The sequence below is a fragment of the Balaenoptera ricei genome, chromosome 19 (genome assembly GCF_028023285.1).
Source record: "Balaenoptera ricei isolate mBalRic1 chromosome 19, mBalRic1.hap2, whole genome shotgun sequence".
In the NCBI taxonomy this organism is placed as follows: domain Eukaryota; kingdom Metazoa; phylum Chordata; class Mammalia; order Artiodactyla; family Balaenopteridae; genus Balaenoptera; species Balaenoptera ricei.
The window spans coordinates 42,647,917-42,663,535 of record NC_082657.1 but is presented as its reverse complement, the minus strand read 5'-3'; the positions used below and the strand labels follow the sequence as shown (position 1 = coordinate 42,663,535).

The 15,619-nt window shown below is 41.8% G+C and overlaps 1 protein-coding gene across 2 annotated transcripts in view; it reads left to right on the top strand.

Annotated features, from left to right (window-relative positions):
* The window catches only part of CDH11 (cadherin 11), a 151,415-nt gene that overhangs the window by 88,613 nt on the left and 47,183 nt on the right, over positions 1 to 15,619 (top strand). For both annotated transcript variants that reach the window (XM_059903551.1, XM_059903552.1), the window contains 2 exons: positions 8,335 to 8,732; positions 13,344 to 13,638. In XM_059903551.1, coding sequence (XP_059759534.1) covers positions 8,505 to 8,732; positions 13,344 to 13,638 — 523 coding nt within the window. In that variant the 5' untranslated portion in view covers positions 8,335 to 8,504. The remainder of the gene's footprint in view (positions 1 to 8,334; positions 8,733 to 13,343; positions 13,639 to 15,619) is intronic.

Here is a 15,619-nt window from a genome sequence, read left to right as displayed (position 1 = left end):
AAAGCACTCAAGTTAGCTCATGTACAAGGGGCTTATTGTCATCCGATGTATAGGGAGGGCAGTGCAAACAACCTCATAGAAATTCAGAAACAAAATATCAGTAGGGCTGGGCCCCGTGGAGACAACAGCTGGAGGGAAGTCCTTGATTGCCAGGATCTTCATATAACAGGGCCATGTGCTCTGCCATTTACGTGGCTCAAGGACAGAGGCCATGTTTGTTTCTGTTTGGTTTCTAACTGACTTGCTCATACCCTGATTTCACTCAAACACTGGCCATAAGATGTCACTTTGTGGCTACTCCATCCCCCAGGTGCCTCATAACCTTTCTGTTTCAGCTCCCTTACTAACTGGCAAATGGTCCTGTTTTCTTTCATTCAAGTTCCCCAGTGAATCTGATTCACCCAGGTTATCATTTTGAATGAGGTTACACAGTTTGATAAAATCAGGAGTTGGTTTATGGTTTGGTTATCACTGGACTACATGTGGTTCAATCATCCATGGCTCTGGGTGAGAGTGGAAACTCCAGATGTGGGAGACTGTTAATATAGGTATTTGCTTGGAAGGGGCTGGAGTAGGCAAGTACCAGAAGGCAGGAGTGATATGTTACAAATTCATCTGCAGAGATGTGGTCACTGATTCCTCTGTGTTCTTTTACTCAGTCCTGTTTGCACTTATCACATCATACCATCATTTATCTGCTTAGACAACTGTTTCACCATTGTTTGAGTAGAGTCTACAGATTAGAGAGGCACTGCAGCCTCCAGGGTCCAACCCAGGTCTGGCACTGTGAAAAGTTACTGCTGAATGAAGGAACCAGGAAATAAAGAAAGCTTTATAGATATTCACTGCTCTGAGACAAAGAGAGATTTACATACAGGCCTTTGATACCACAAATGACGTTACATTATGTTGAGCATCTGTTTATCATTACCATTTTTGCCCTAATCTTCCCTCAGGTACTTTCACTCATGCAGAAGAAAAATAGAAAATAAGATCTCTCTCTTTCCACACATTCATATAGGGTGTGTATTCATAGCCCGAGATGATACTGATGACAATGTTATTAACTGTATGTGTTGATATATTTTATTCATCTTAATGATTAACATTTTAAAATATTACAGTGAGAAAAAGACTATCTTAAGGATTGAGTAGAGCAAAAATAATAAGTTCTTCATATCACAGACTGCGTTTAGTCATCTTATCATTTGAAGATGATTTAATTACTTGAAAAGATTAATAAATAATCAGTGAATGATTCTATATGTTTGGGGTCTGGGGACTTAAGATGGATTTCTAGAATACTCTGTGGCCACAAAAGCCTAAGAATATAAAGGCTGATTGTACATACTTAAATGAAATTCACATCTAACAAAGATTTTTTTCAATGTCAAATACAATATGGAGTTTAGACCATCCTTGGAGATGGTCTAAACCATGTCCTTGTGTTGAAGATCAGGAACATCGACTCTTAGTGTTTGGGAGCCAGGTAAAGCCATAGCATGGGTTTTGCAGTCACATAAACTTGAATTTGAATTGCAGCCTTGCCAGTGTTTCAGAGTGTATCCTTGAGTGATTTACTTAATCACTCACAACCTCAGTTTCCTTGTAGATAATATTGTGGGTGATATTTACATACAGTTGTGGTGACAATACAGTTAAATGGTGTATATCAAGCCCTGAGTATACTGCCCAATACTATAAAAATCAAGCACCTTGTCAAGGATAATTTCAACTATCATTACCTAATTTTATATAGCCCATAAGTGATGGAACTAGGATTTGGACCCAGGCCTTCCCAACACCAGGCAGGGACTGATCTTTTCAGTTCCAAAGCTGACACTCCTGTGGTTCTCTATTCCTCTAGAAGCAGAGAATGAAACTTACATGGAACAGTTTTAAACATCCCACTTGCCCTTAAAGCACGTCATGGTCGTTGATAAGGAGCCCTCTTTGCTACCTACTCTAACATTTGAATTTGGTGTCAGAGAGTGGAGTAACAGATACAATGCCTGCTTGGCAGTCTCTGCTGTGTATTCTGCACCTGAGCAGAAGTGACTGTTACCGCAAGCTTATGCTTTGCTCCAAGCGTAGAAATCGGGGAAGAAATGTGATTCAGTAGTTCTTGTAATACTTCCTCTCCCCATTCTCTGTGATTTCCACAGACATGGCATAATTCCTGTGATTTGATTTGAAACTAGAGACCAGCTCAGTGCTGAGTGATGAGATCTGAACGGGGAATAAAATATGCTTGAATTAATTTGCATAATGGAATCCGATTGGTTACAAAGCTGTGTTTGTTGCAGTGGGGACCAGAGCCCCTGAGCTCCTGACAAGAGGACACTGCACTTGCAGAATAAGGTTTTGAGTTCTGGTGGGCTTGGTAATATTCTTAATGTAATGATAACCTGTCTTTAACTGTAAATTAACTCCCTGGAAATGAAAAGAACAGGTCAGCCCGTCTGATCCTTCCAGCTCTGTGGGGGAGGAGAAAGCTAAAAAACCAAAGCCGCTTGATTTTTGCTAAGCGTTTTCGTCTTTTTTTCTCTACCCGATAACAATTTCCAGCAGGACTCCAAATATACTTAAACACCCGTATGTCATTTTCTTTAACGGAGACAAAAGCAAGCACAGTGAGTTTTATGCTCAAGGCGCAGTAGCTTATGACGGGCTATCTGCTCTCAAGATAGAGGGGCGAGACTTCCACTTAGAGCTGGTGGTTTTGCAAATTCATTTTCCTGTCATGTTATTACTCCTGTGACTTTCAACAACATTTATTTTTCCTTGCAAGCAATATGCTCCCATCATAAAATAAAGTCCTCCTATATGTTTTAGTGGAACCTCAATGCAGACATTCTGGCATACTGCTAGAAAGTGCTTAAATGGAAGGATTGTTCAAGAACTGCCTTGGGGGTCTTTATTAAAACTAATTAGAACACTGATATATTTCCTTATTTGTTACCAACGTCAAGGTCTTCTTAGGAGGGCAGTCTCCTGTTCATTTTCGTGAGTGATTCCTGCAAACTCTGTACCACTGCATACATCAACCAGATCTCTAGATTTTAGGAGCATTTCCAAATAATAATAATAATAATCTTTCTGAACACATCTTTTTTAACCTATACACATAGAAATTCTGAAACAGGGTGTTTGAAAATAAAAAGCAAAGACTTACTTTTGTGTACTAGTGCTGTTCAAGGACCTGGTTGTACTGTGTTGTTGATGAACTGCTATAATCACTTCCTGTTCCTCTTCACTTTGATCCTTGCTATAAAATGCTTTATCTTCCTCTTTCTAGTTTGGTTTAATATTTTAGTTACAGTATTACCCCCCACCACAGTGCCACCAAAACTTAAATTATTTTCATCATTAGACTATTATGATATGTCTTATGATATGTGTCCATATTTGATCTTCAGCCTTCTCTTAGAGAGGCAATATCACATGGGATTATAGGGGATAACAATGCAGGTTTTGGAACCAAGCATCCAGTGTTCATATCTCAGTTCCTCCACTTGCTGGCTCTGTAACTATGAGCAAGTTACTTAATCTTGCTATGCCTCAGACTACTTATCTGTAAAATGGGGATAACAATAATACTATTGTGCAGAGTTATTGTGAAAATTTACGACATAACTCATTGAAAGCACTTAGAAGAATGTTAGGCAGACAATAACACTGGACAAATGTTTACTGTTATTAACATTTTCATCATAGTCATATTATGAGTATATACTAGGTTCTCATACTGGTTTACTGCACATGGCATCTAGGTTACTGTTTTTATCACAGTGTCCATATCGTCTCCTTATGAATCTCAGAAACCAACAAGTGGTGATAGCTGGTATTGCTCAGTGGTTAAGGACACAGACTCTAGAAGCAAACGTCATGGGCTCAGATTCAGCGCTACGATTTATCTGAAGCATAACTTTGCACAAGTTGCTTAATCTATCCGGGCCTCAGTTTCCATCCTTTAAAATAAGAATATTCACAGTACCTATTCATAAGTTTGTTATAGAAATTAATGGATGAGTTACTATTTGTAAGGTTTTTAGAGCAATAGCTAGAAAAAGCTTTTGCTAAGTAAATTTTCATTCTGAAATTGAATTAAAAAATAATGTCTTAAAATTCGTCTGAACATACCTGAGATTAACCATTAAAATAACTTTATATAGTACATACAGCCATATAAGCACTTATAAATAATGGTTTCAAGGAATTACTTTTAAAAGCAAGTTGATTTTGCTATTCTTTCCAACAGAAGAAAATAGATAATTTCACCTTTTAAACAAAGGGTGAAATTTATTGTTTATTGGTCATGTGGAAACTCTTAAATTCATTAGTATCAAGCTAGAATTTTTCTTCTGTAAAGGAAAAAGAAAGTTGTCATCTAGTTTCAACACGTTTAGTGTCAGAAATAATTGTGCTTTACAGCAAAATGGCAGCCAGAAGAAAGAGGTGCAGAAATATCAACTTTAATTAAACCCTTTCTTTCAAATACACTTCACAGTTTATATGCAAGAATAATTTATCACCGTGTGAATGAACACTTAATAATTGGCATGGTGTAAAATGGGCAGAGATCTTGTTGCACCATATGCTTTTTCTTTTCTATTTCTTCTTCTTGAGATTCTATGGTGGCAATATCAAGTTTGAACTTGAAGTATGGGGTTCAAGTCATACATTCAGCTTTTATTGGTGTCCTGCTTTGAGCTCAGGCATTGGCCATCTAATTGTGAATAAGATATCATCCCAACCATTAAGAGGAAACCAGTAGAGTAAGGAGATGGTGTATGAATCAGAAGTGCCCCCAAGATATCTCACCCCAACTCCAAACAAGAACATGAACCTGGAAACCACTTGTAGAAAATGTCACCCAATGGCTTCACTTTACAGGGAATGAGGCAGAGCCACTGCTCTCGGAGCTGAGGGAGGACCCACCACCAGCTAAGTGGCAGATTCTTACTCATATCTTTGGCTTTTTGACTTAAATGCAGGTATCTTGCTATGGCTTCACATTGCCTCAGTGTAGGATCCAACTCCTTCTGGTCCCTCCCTGTGCTCTTTCCATGCAGTCAGTTTGCCTTGTAAGAAACAGCATTTGATGTAGTATTGATATGCCTGAGTCTCAGGGTGAAGCTGTTAAGTGAGGACACTGCCTTCTGAATCTTTCTCTCTCTTCCACACAGCCTTTTACATATCCCAGAGTCTGTCTACAACAAACACTAAACTCCCTATTCCCTGAAAAGGGTCTTGCATAAAACATCATAAAATGGTCTTGAGGACAGTGATGGACACCTGAAATGAATGCACATCTGTGGCCTCCCCAGATAACAGTTTGCCATATTACAAAGGAGCAGAAAGACTCGGGTTGATGAAATCAAAGAGCCTCAGAAGAAAGGGGTTCTGCACCAGCAAATTAGAATGCCACCAGTTCCCTTATTTTTGAGACCTCTAAGGCCAGACGGCTGTGGTACCTCCATGTAACTCTTATTCCTCAATTCCTGTCTTAGAGAAAGCACCTCACCCCTGTCTTCTGGGCATCTCCACCTGCAAGGCAAGAGCACTTCCTTCTGCTGAGTGAGGGCTGCATGCTTGGACTGTGGTGCTCTAGAAAGAGAGGAAGAGACCCAGTGTGTGCCCAGTTCCCTCTCTGTCTTCAGCCCTGCATGTGTGTACCAAGTCTTGTCATTCCTATTGTTCAGATGAGACTGAGGAGGCTAAGAGTGCCTGACTGGCATGTCGAAGCCACCCTGATTGAAATATATAGAAGTGGTATTCCAATTCAGCTTTACCTGACCTCCAAATCTAGGTACATTCCACTCTGCCAAGATGCATTCTCTCTCTTTCCTATTCCCCTCCCCCCACATCTAACCACTTCATCCAAATCATATAGCAAAGAATTAGGTGATGGTTTTTATTCCTACAACACTCAAGAATCGCACCAATTTCACTGGTACAGCCGCTATGGAGAACAGTATGGAAGTTCCTTAAAAAACTAAAAGTAGAGTTACCATATGATCCTGCAATCCTACTCCTGGGCATATATCCCGAGAAAACCATAATTCGAAAAAATACATGCACCCCAATGTTCACTGCGGCACTATTTACAATAGCCAAGACACGGAAGCAACCTAAATGTCCATCAACAGAGGAATAAATAAAGAAGATGTGAGATATATATATAAGAACCAGAGTGCTAGAGAGAGGACTGGAGTGACTGTAGGTGAGAAACCACAAGAGGCATGGAAAGGCATTAGCAGCTCATATATATATATATATATATATATATATATATATATATATATATATATATATATATATAATGGAATACTACTCGGCTACAAAAAAGAATAAAATAATGCCGTTTGCAGCAATATGCAGCAGCATGGATGGACCTAGACATTATCATACTAAGTGAAGTAAGCCAGACAGAGAAAGAAAAACATCGTATGATATTGCTTATATGTGGAATCTACAAAAAAATGATGCAAATGAACTTATTTATAAAACAGAAATAGACCCACAGACACAGAAAACAAACTTAGAGTTAGCAAAGGGGAAATGGGGTGGGGGAGATAAATTAGGAGTTCAGGATTAACATATACACACTGCTATATATAAAATAGATAACCAGCAAGGACCTACTGTATAGCACAGGGAACGATAATCAGTATTTTGTAATAGCCTATAAGGGGAAAGAATCTGAAAAAGAATATATATATATATGTATATATAAACCTATATACACACACACACATATAACTGAATCACTTTGCCATACACCTGAAACTAACACAACATTATAAATCAACTATACCTCTCAATTAAAAAAAAAAAAAAGAATCTCACCAGTTTCATTTAGACCCACAGGTGTTGAAATGAAGTGTCATCCTCCATGCCCAGCAACTTTCTGAGAGTCCCTCCCGTTGGGGATGGGGGTGGTAGTGAGGACAGTGTGGTTCTGGGAACTAGGGGTCCGACTTGTTTCTGAGAGGTGCTCCAAGGGGAGAGGATGGCTGTCCAGAAGAAGGTGTAGGATCCTAGGATAGGAGAATGAGCTTTGGAAGTTCCTTAGGGGAGAATTAAGTTTCCAGCACCAGAAAAACAAAGTCCTGTGAAGAAGCCCAGAAACCTGAGGCAGGAGTTAAGGACCAGAGAGAAGAACCAGAGTGCTGGAGAGAGGACTGGAGTGACTGTAGGTGAGAAACCACAAGAGGCATGGAAAGGCGTTAGCACTCATCTTTACTATCGATGAGTAGCTGAGTCATGGCTGGGTGCCAGGAACAAGACCTTTGGACCAGCTGGTGGGGATGCTGTTTTATTTTGCTTTTCCTTGTTGGAGAGAGCTTATAAAGTATCCTTGGAAAGACTGTCAGGTTAAGGTAGGATCTTCAGGTTCTTGGGTGGACACTGGACCAGACAAGAGCAAATCTTGCTTACTGAATTGACACTATATTGATCCAACAATGAGAATTTGACCCATTATTTCACAGACAAATGTTTTAGTGGCCATCAGTGACCATCTTAGGGTCTGCCCCGACCTCCCATATCTAGAAGGATTCATTGCGGGCTTCCTCCTTTCTTATACCATCCAGTAAGCCAAACAGTCTTGGGACATGCTGTGCTTGTGACCAGCTCTGGGCTTTGGGGCACGCTGTTCCTTCTACCTGGACATCCCATCCATTCCCTTCTTATCACAGTAACTCATCTGATGGTTGTGCCCATCCATCCCATCCTCCAGGAAGTCCTCCTTAACGGTCCCCACTCTCTGCCATCTCCATCCTCAACCCCCATCAGTTATGTGTTCCTCTCCTGGCCGCCCATAATGCCCTAAGTTTCCCTATTACAAAAACATACCCAAGCACAGTTATGATCATAATAATAACAGATAAATATGAAGCATTTACTGTATAGTAGGCCTTGTGCTAAGAGACTTAGGGGTATTACTCGTGTATCCCTGTGTAGATCTTGCAGTGAGTTAGATTCGCGAGCCCATTTCATAAATGAGCAAGCTGAGCTCAGTGTCGGCTTACCCCAAACCCAGAGCTAGAAAATGGTAAAACTGACACCCAGACCTGGGCAGCTGGATTCCACAGCGCACACGTTTTATCCTCATATCGACCTTGAGGGGTTTCTTCGTGTATGTGTTTATCTTACCCACCGCGTGGTAAACGGCCAGAGAGCAGGGACTATTTCTCACTGGCGTCTGCAGCCTCGGTACCCGGAGCAAAGCCCTAACAGGGTCCAAAGTGTGTCAGTGTTTACAGAATGGAATTGAAATGAAGTGGGGATGGAGCCTGCGACTAGTCTGACCTTTCTATCTCCCTGCAGAGGCCGACCGGGGAAGTGGGCAGCCCTGACGTGATGTGCTCAGCGAGGAGAAACATTCCAGTCCGAGAGAGCTCGGCGTGACGCGTGGCAGGCCACCACTGGCCAGGCCGCAGCACAGTCGCTGGAAGGGGTGACAGCCGCGTTCTCCTGTGCCTACCACGTAACCAAAAATGAAGGAGAACTACTGTTTACAAGCCGCGCTGGTGTGCCTGGGCATGCTGTGCCATAGCCAGGCCTTCGCCACGGAGCGTAGGAGCCACCTGCGACCCTCGTTCCACGGGCACCACGAGAAGGGCAAGGAGGGCCAGGTGCTGCAGCGCTCCAAGAGAGGCTGGGTCTGGAACCAGTTCTTCGTGATAGAGGAGTACACCGGGCCTGACCCCGTGCTCGTGGGCAGGGTAAGGCTGCTGTCACTCCACATTTATTTCTCACTCTCCACCATCCCTGTACTAGGGTATGGTCAGAACAAAAATATAGGAGGGAAAATAATAATGGTCTGGCCATCAGTAAAAACTGCAAAATCACTGTTCATACATCCTTCTAGCCTTTTTTTTTTTTTTTAGTTCATAGACTTATCCCTGTTAAGAACACTTCAGTTTTCCACTTGATGTTATGCCCTCAAACATAATACATAATGGTTACACAGTAGTCTACTGAATAGAAATGATGATTATTTATTTAACCATTCTCCAACTGGGGGCATTTCCCCTACCACATCCAAACCCCAGCTTGGATGCCATCGTTTGTGTTCTTATGATGCTCTGGACTCTTTTCATCATAGCTTTCCTTCCTGTAGTACACGTGTCTACGTATTCATCTGTCTCCCTCACTGGACCCTGAGCTACTTTCCATCAGGAACAGCGTCATTTTTGTATCCCCAGGTCCTGTACCAAAGTCCAGCTTTGGGGACGCCTCTGTGAATATTTGACAAGATGAATGGATGTGTCATAAGAATGGGTGGAATTTTATCCACTTTGGCTTAGGGATGGCAAAACCCATTTCAGAAGGCTTGAGAGTCTTAGTGCTACTGAGAAATCCTGCATTCTCTGTGTACCCCCTCCAAAAAGTGCAAGGGTAGAGAGTTCAAAATACATTTGAGGGAGCTCCCTGGTAGTCTAGTGGTTAGGATTCGGCACTTGCACTGAGGAGGCCCGGGTTCAATCCCTGGTCGGGGAACTGAGATCCTGCAAGCCGCACAGCACAGCCAAAATTAAAAAACAAAAACAAACAAAATATGTTTGAAAAACTGACTGTCTGGGGCTTCCCTGGTGGCACAGTGGTTGAGAATCTGCCTGCCAATGCAAGGGACTCGGGTTCGAGCCCTGGTCTGGGAGGATCCCACATGCCGTGGAGCAACTGGGCCTGTGAGCCACAACTACTGAGCCTGTGCATCTGGAGCCTGTGCTCCGCAATGAGAGGCTGCGACAGTGAGAGGCCCGCACATCGCCATGAAGAGTGGCCCCCACTCGCCACAACTAGAGAAAGCCCTCGCACAGAAACGAAGACCCAACACAGCCAAAAATAAATAAATAAATTAATTAATTAAAAAAAAACTGACTGTCTGCTATATCAATTATGGTAAAACATACAGCCATCTTTTAGAGGACACTGACATGAACTGCGAGGAGATAGGTGTTCACACACATAAGAACATAAAGCCTGCTATGGGAAGGTACAGAGTGAGGCAAATGGTAAACTAGGGTAAAATAGTCCTTGGTCTCAAAGAGTTCAGGGACTAGTGGAAAAGAGACACTTACCTAAGCAATTAAAAAACTAAAACAAGAAGCAGAATAATGAAGAAATTCACTAGCAATTCAATCTACATGGTAAAGTTTGGGAAGGATGAAGGGCAGTTTCATGGAGACAATGGTAACAACTTGTGACCTGAAGGATGAGTAAGAGTTATCCTGTGAAGGGGGAAAGGGACAAGAGCAGATTTGTGGGATGCTCATTTCTGAGCCTCATAGATTCCAATGAAGTTATCTTAGTTGCTGCTTAACTTGAGAAGAGCATTCCATATTCATGGAAGTGACATCTTTGGAGGAGGTTCATATTAGCGTCTCAATACTATTGTTAAGGGATGGAAAAGTGCCTTTTTGAAGAGATGTACTAGAGCAATTTCATCATTTATATCCAAAATGGAAAGATTACACCCAAAGTAGAAGTATCCTTGAGAAATGGAGCACAGGGAAACAACTGGCACATAGAATTCCTTCCATCAAGGAGATGGGCTGTGTGCCCAGAGAGGAAGAAGAGACTTGAGCCAGAGCAGGAGCTGTGTGGCTTGAACAACGTGGAGAGCTGTGCGTGAACTGTTCTTAGAAAATAGAACATCTGCCACGGGGACTTTCTCAGTGGGGAGCAGGGTGTGTATTAGGGTGGGGAGTGCAGAAGAGACAGGACCTAGAGGGCCGTTTCAGCATCTCTGTGGAGCAAGCAGGTGTCATGCCTCCTAAAAGGCAGCAGATGGAAGAGGATGGAAAATCTAGACACACGAAAATGAGCCTGATGTCGGATTGGATGGGGGTAAAAAGAAATAAAGTGGTCGGATACTATGGAACTTCCTTTTGAGACAATGCTGATCTGTAGTTCCCCATGAATAGGAGGACTAGACTAGATGACTTGTTCCCTAAGAACCTTTGATTTGATGACATCCAAGTTTGAGTGATTTAAGATGCTCTCAAAAAGTGGAATTTGGCAAACCATGGACTTCTGGATTTCCTGCAGGAAGCACAGTCTGCATCATGCTGTGCTCTGCAGAGGGGATGCCATCAGTCTTGGGAGTTAGGAACTGGCTGTGTCCACCTCAGCAACTGATCCCTTGATAGCACTGAATGTTTGCCAAACTGCTTTTTGTGCTGAAACTAATAAATATCATTGTTGGTTGTATGGATCATCTTTGTTGGAGAGGGAAAAAAAGGAATTTATATCCAACTTAGAACTCTGAAAACAAGATAAAAATAATGAGCAGTATATTTAAATTTTTTTCAGTTATTTGGTTGATCATGAAATTTGTTTAATTCCCAAGAGTCTTGCCGAATTCATATGTAATATATGAAGGTCCCTAGAAACATTCCTTGTCTAAACACTCCCATTAAAGTAAGTGTTGCATTGATTTCCTTGTTGCGCATTCACGTGGCTGAGCCCCTGACTTTTGCCAGGTCTGAGGCAGGGAAAACAAATGAACATAAACTATTATTGGGGGTTAGGTGGGGAGCCAGAGGAATGGGGGCAGGGATCCTGCCCTCACTGTGGAAACTTGTATGAAGACTGGGGCAATTTGGGTCATCCTTTTTAGCTGCATATATTCAAATCGCTTTGTATATTACTCGCAAACTGCCTTATTCATAAGAAATGTGTAGTCATAATTTCATGACAGCACATAGCTTGTTATGAGTAACAAGTTCTGAAGGAAAGTATGCTTTTTTTCTTTTCCTGAGAAGCACTATAGACTAAAATCAACATGTAATTTGTACCTACAGGTATCCCCCTGAGCTGAAATATTTGGTGTTTCACTGAGGCACTGTAAATCAGTTAGATATTTTGGGGGAAATTGAAACAATACAAAAAATTTTTAAAAGCAATGTGTTCAATCCTGCTTTGTGATTCTGGACAAGCTTTCTAGGTTTTGGTTTCATAATAATAATAATTAAAATCGCATTAATAATATTAAAACAGAATTATAATAATAAATAATAAGATAATAATTATAAGTAGTAAGCATTATTATATTTCAATGTCATTTGAATAAAGCTTTTTAGTTTATACTAGGTTTTCTTATGTAGTAGGTAGAACCAAGGCCTTTTTATCCACTTGGCTACTCTTGAAGCCTATAAGAATGGTGAAAGTAATGCTTATCTTTTCCCACAAAGGGTAAAATGAGGGCAGAGGAACTCATCAAGATGATAGCTGCAGAAATTGAGGTTGGACAACAAGGTACAATAAAGAGTTTATTGCTACAGGAAAATTGGATGTGGTCTTTGGGGGGGAGTTCCATGTTACAAAACACAGAGCAGAGTCAAGGCAGAAGGCACAGGTGGGTAGTTAGGAGACCTGGATGACCTCCTGGCCCTGCCAACTGTGGATTTAGGCAAGTTCCATCATTTCTCTGGGCTTTGTCAACAGAGGGGAAATTCCCAAGGATATACAGTCTTTCTATGTCTAAGAGCTGCATCACCCCACCCCACCCACCCCATGCTTATGATGGGAATGGGGGCTTGTGCAGGCAGCTTCCATCCTCAGCTCCTCATACTTCCTGCGCCACACAACAGGTCTTCCAGAAAGTCTGATCAATGGATTGTTTGAGGTAACAAAAGCCTGGTGTCCTTTGGAATCTTAGTGTCCTTTGGAAGAGGACTGAAATTATAATAACATCCATACAATTGATGAGGTCGATTTATATGTACCAGTGTGGAAGGGTCCTCTGAATTTATTGTGGTAGGAAAGCAGAGGTGAAGAGTGGTATGTGCACTATGCACTTTATTGTGTAAAAATAAACCAAAGCACGTGTATCTGTATAGATATTCTTGCATATGCATAGAATATGTCTTAGAGGATTCACAAGAAACTGGTCATAAGAGCTGTCTCTGAGCAGGGAAAAAGAAGGAATGGGAATCAGAACTTATAAGATTTACTTATTGCACAAATGTGTGTTTTTTATTTTCTATAGTATGTGCATATTTCTTTCAAAATAACTGAACTAATGTATATTATATATACTTTGTATGTGTGCATATGTAATGGGAGAGGGGGAGGGAGAGCATGAATCTTAAAATTTAAAAATGTTTGGACCCTGGCTTCACTGCTCCCCAGCTGTGTGACCTTGGCCAAGACAATTATCTTCTCTAAGATTACATTTCTTCATTTGTAAAATGGGGTGAGAACATCTCCCTCTCAGTGTGTGTGTGTGTGTGTGTGTGTAAACAGTGTATTGTCTCAACAGCATGTGTGTCTCTACCTCCCCAGTGCATCCGTCCTGGAATTACAAATCTTGATTTCTCTTTTCCTAGCTTCATTCCGATATTGACTCTGGTGATGGGAACATTAAATACATTCTCTCAGGTGAAGGAGCCGGAACCATTTTTGTGATTGATGACAAATCAGGGAACATTCATGCTACCAAGACATTGGACCGAGAGGAGAGAGCCCAGTACACGCTGATGGCTCAGGCGGTGGACAGGGACACCAACCGGCCCCTGGAGCCGCCATCAGAATTCATCGTCAAGGTCCAGGACATTAATGACAACCCTCCCGAGTTCTTACACGAGACCTATCACGCCAACGTGCCCGAGAGGTCCAACGTGGGTACGTAAGGGCAGGGGAGGGCGGACCCAGTCCACCTGCAGGCCTGGTGTCTCTGTGGGTGGGCAGGCTGGTGCCTATTCTCCCAAGTCGGGAAGTAGAAAGTATGCTGTATCTTCTATGGCAGAATAACAAACAAAAAAATTTCATATACGTAGCTGAAGTTTCAAATATTTTAAATTGCCCTGAGGTTTTAAACTCTAAGCTTACAAAATATGAGGAGGTGTGGAAGAGTAGGAAAAACGTAATCAAATCCATGTCATCCTGGCCCTGGTGCTTATTAACCTTGTGACTGGGAATCAGTTGCATCTGTTCTCTTAGCCTGAGTTTCTCCTCTGTAAAATGGGGATAAAAGTTTCTAGTCATGCAGGATTAGAAATAATATACATCTGGTCGCTAGTGCTAGTTGGTGTTCAATAAGTAATGGCAATATTTGTACCATGTAGGCACCATGCTAATTAATGATTTACATGCAGTATTGCATTTAATCTTTGCAGTGACTCATCTTTGCAATGAGGCAGGTCCTATTTGACATATTTTGCAGATGGGAAACCCAAGCTAGAAACAGGTTAATTAATTTATTCAAGGTCATCTGAGCTATTAAGTCAATCCAGAATATACACCTAACCATGACACTGTGTCATCATCTGTTAGAATAATTCAGAAGCAGCTATGTCTTTTATCATGCATAAAGACACATCACATTGTTAGAGGACAATTCTGTGAAAGATTTATTCAACTAGCTACCTTCTCCTGGCAATAACCTTTGTTTGGCTTTATAGAATGCATGTAGTTGTGGGCTTTTGAGAAGCATGCCTCATATTAAGAAGGATTTGTTTTTCACACAGTGATCAGAGCTGTACTAATCAGGGAGTGAGTATGGTTATGTGAACCAGAGATTTAAAGTTCCCATGAGGGCTTCCCTGGTGGCGCAGTGGTTGAGACTCTGCCTGCCAATGTCGGGGACACGGGTTCGAGCCCTGGTCGGGGAAGATCCCACATGCCGTGGAGCAACTAAGCCCGTGCGCCACAACTACTGAGCCTGTGCTCTAGAGCCCGCGAGCCACAACTACTGAGCCCACGTGCCACAGCTACTGAAGCCCGTGCGCCTAGAGCCTGTGCTCTACAACAAGAGAAGCCACCGCAATGAGAAGCCCGCACACCACAATGAAGAGTAGCCCCCACTCGCCGCCAACTAGAGAAAGCCCGTGCACAGCAACAAAGACCCAATGCAACCAAAAATAAATAAATAAATTTAAAAAATAATAATAAAATAAAGTTCCCATGAACGTAAGGATCATCAGGGCCATTTTACAGATGAGAAAACTAAGCACCAAGATTGGGAATCAGTTTGCTCAAGAGTGTTAGCTACAGAAGTGACTCTACAACTCTAAGCTCCTTCCATTCTGCATATAGAACTTTTGATGCTAAAAAAAATTGTCCCCTTCTTCTCCTCCAGCTAAAGTCAAACCCTTCTCATACTTTATGAAAACCCAGCTGAGCCTTTTCTGCCTTCTTCTCTTCCCTTTGCCCTGCCCAATTCTTTAGTTTCTCAGTATTCACCTGGGGACTTTAATGAGAAGTAGCAGACATCAAATAAATCAGTAAATAGGGGACAGCATTGTCCGCAGCTGAGCCAGGGGACAAAGGCCAGCTATCAAACATGATGCTCGAGGGGAATTTTCATTGATCCCACCTCTTGGGGCAGCTTGGTGCTTAAGGAGTAACATCAGACTTTGCATCGTGGCCTATGAGAGTAGTGTCTGCTGCCAGACAGTACTGGGTTGGAATCATGGCCGTGCCTCTGACCAGCCAGGTCAACCCAGACAACATCTTACATCTTTCTCAGTTTTTGTTTCGTTATCTATACAATGAGGATAATGTAAACTCTAATGAGAGTTAAACAACATAGATGTAAAATACAAAGAGTTGTAATGAACTTAGTGGATTCCTCGAAGCAAATTAAGCATAAAAAATAATACTT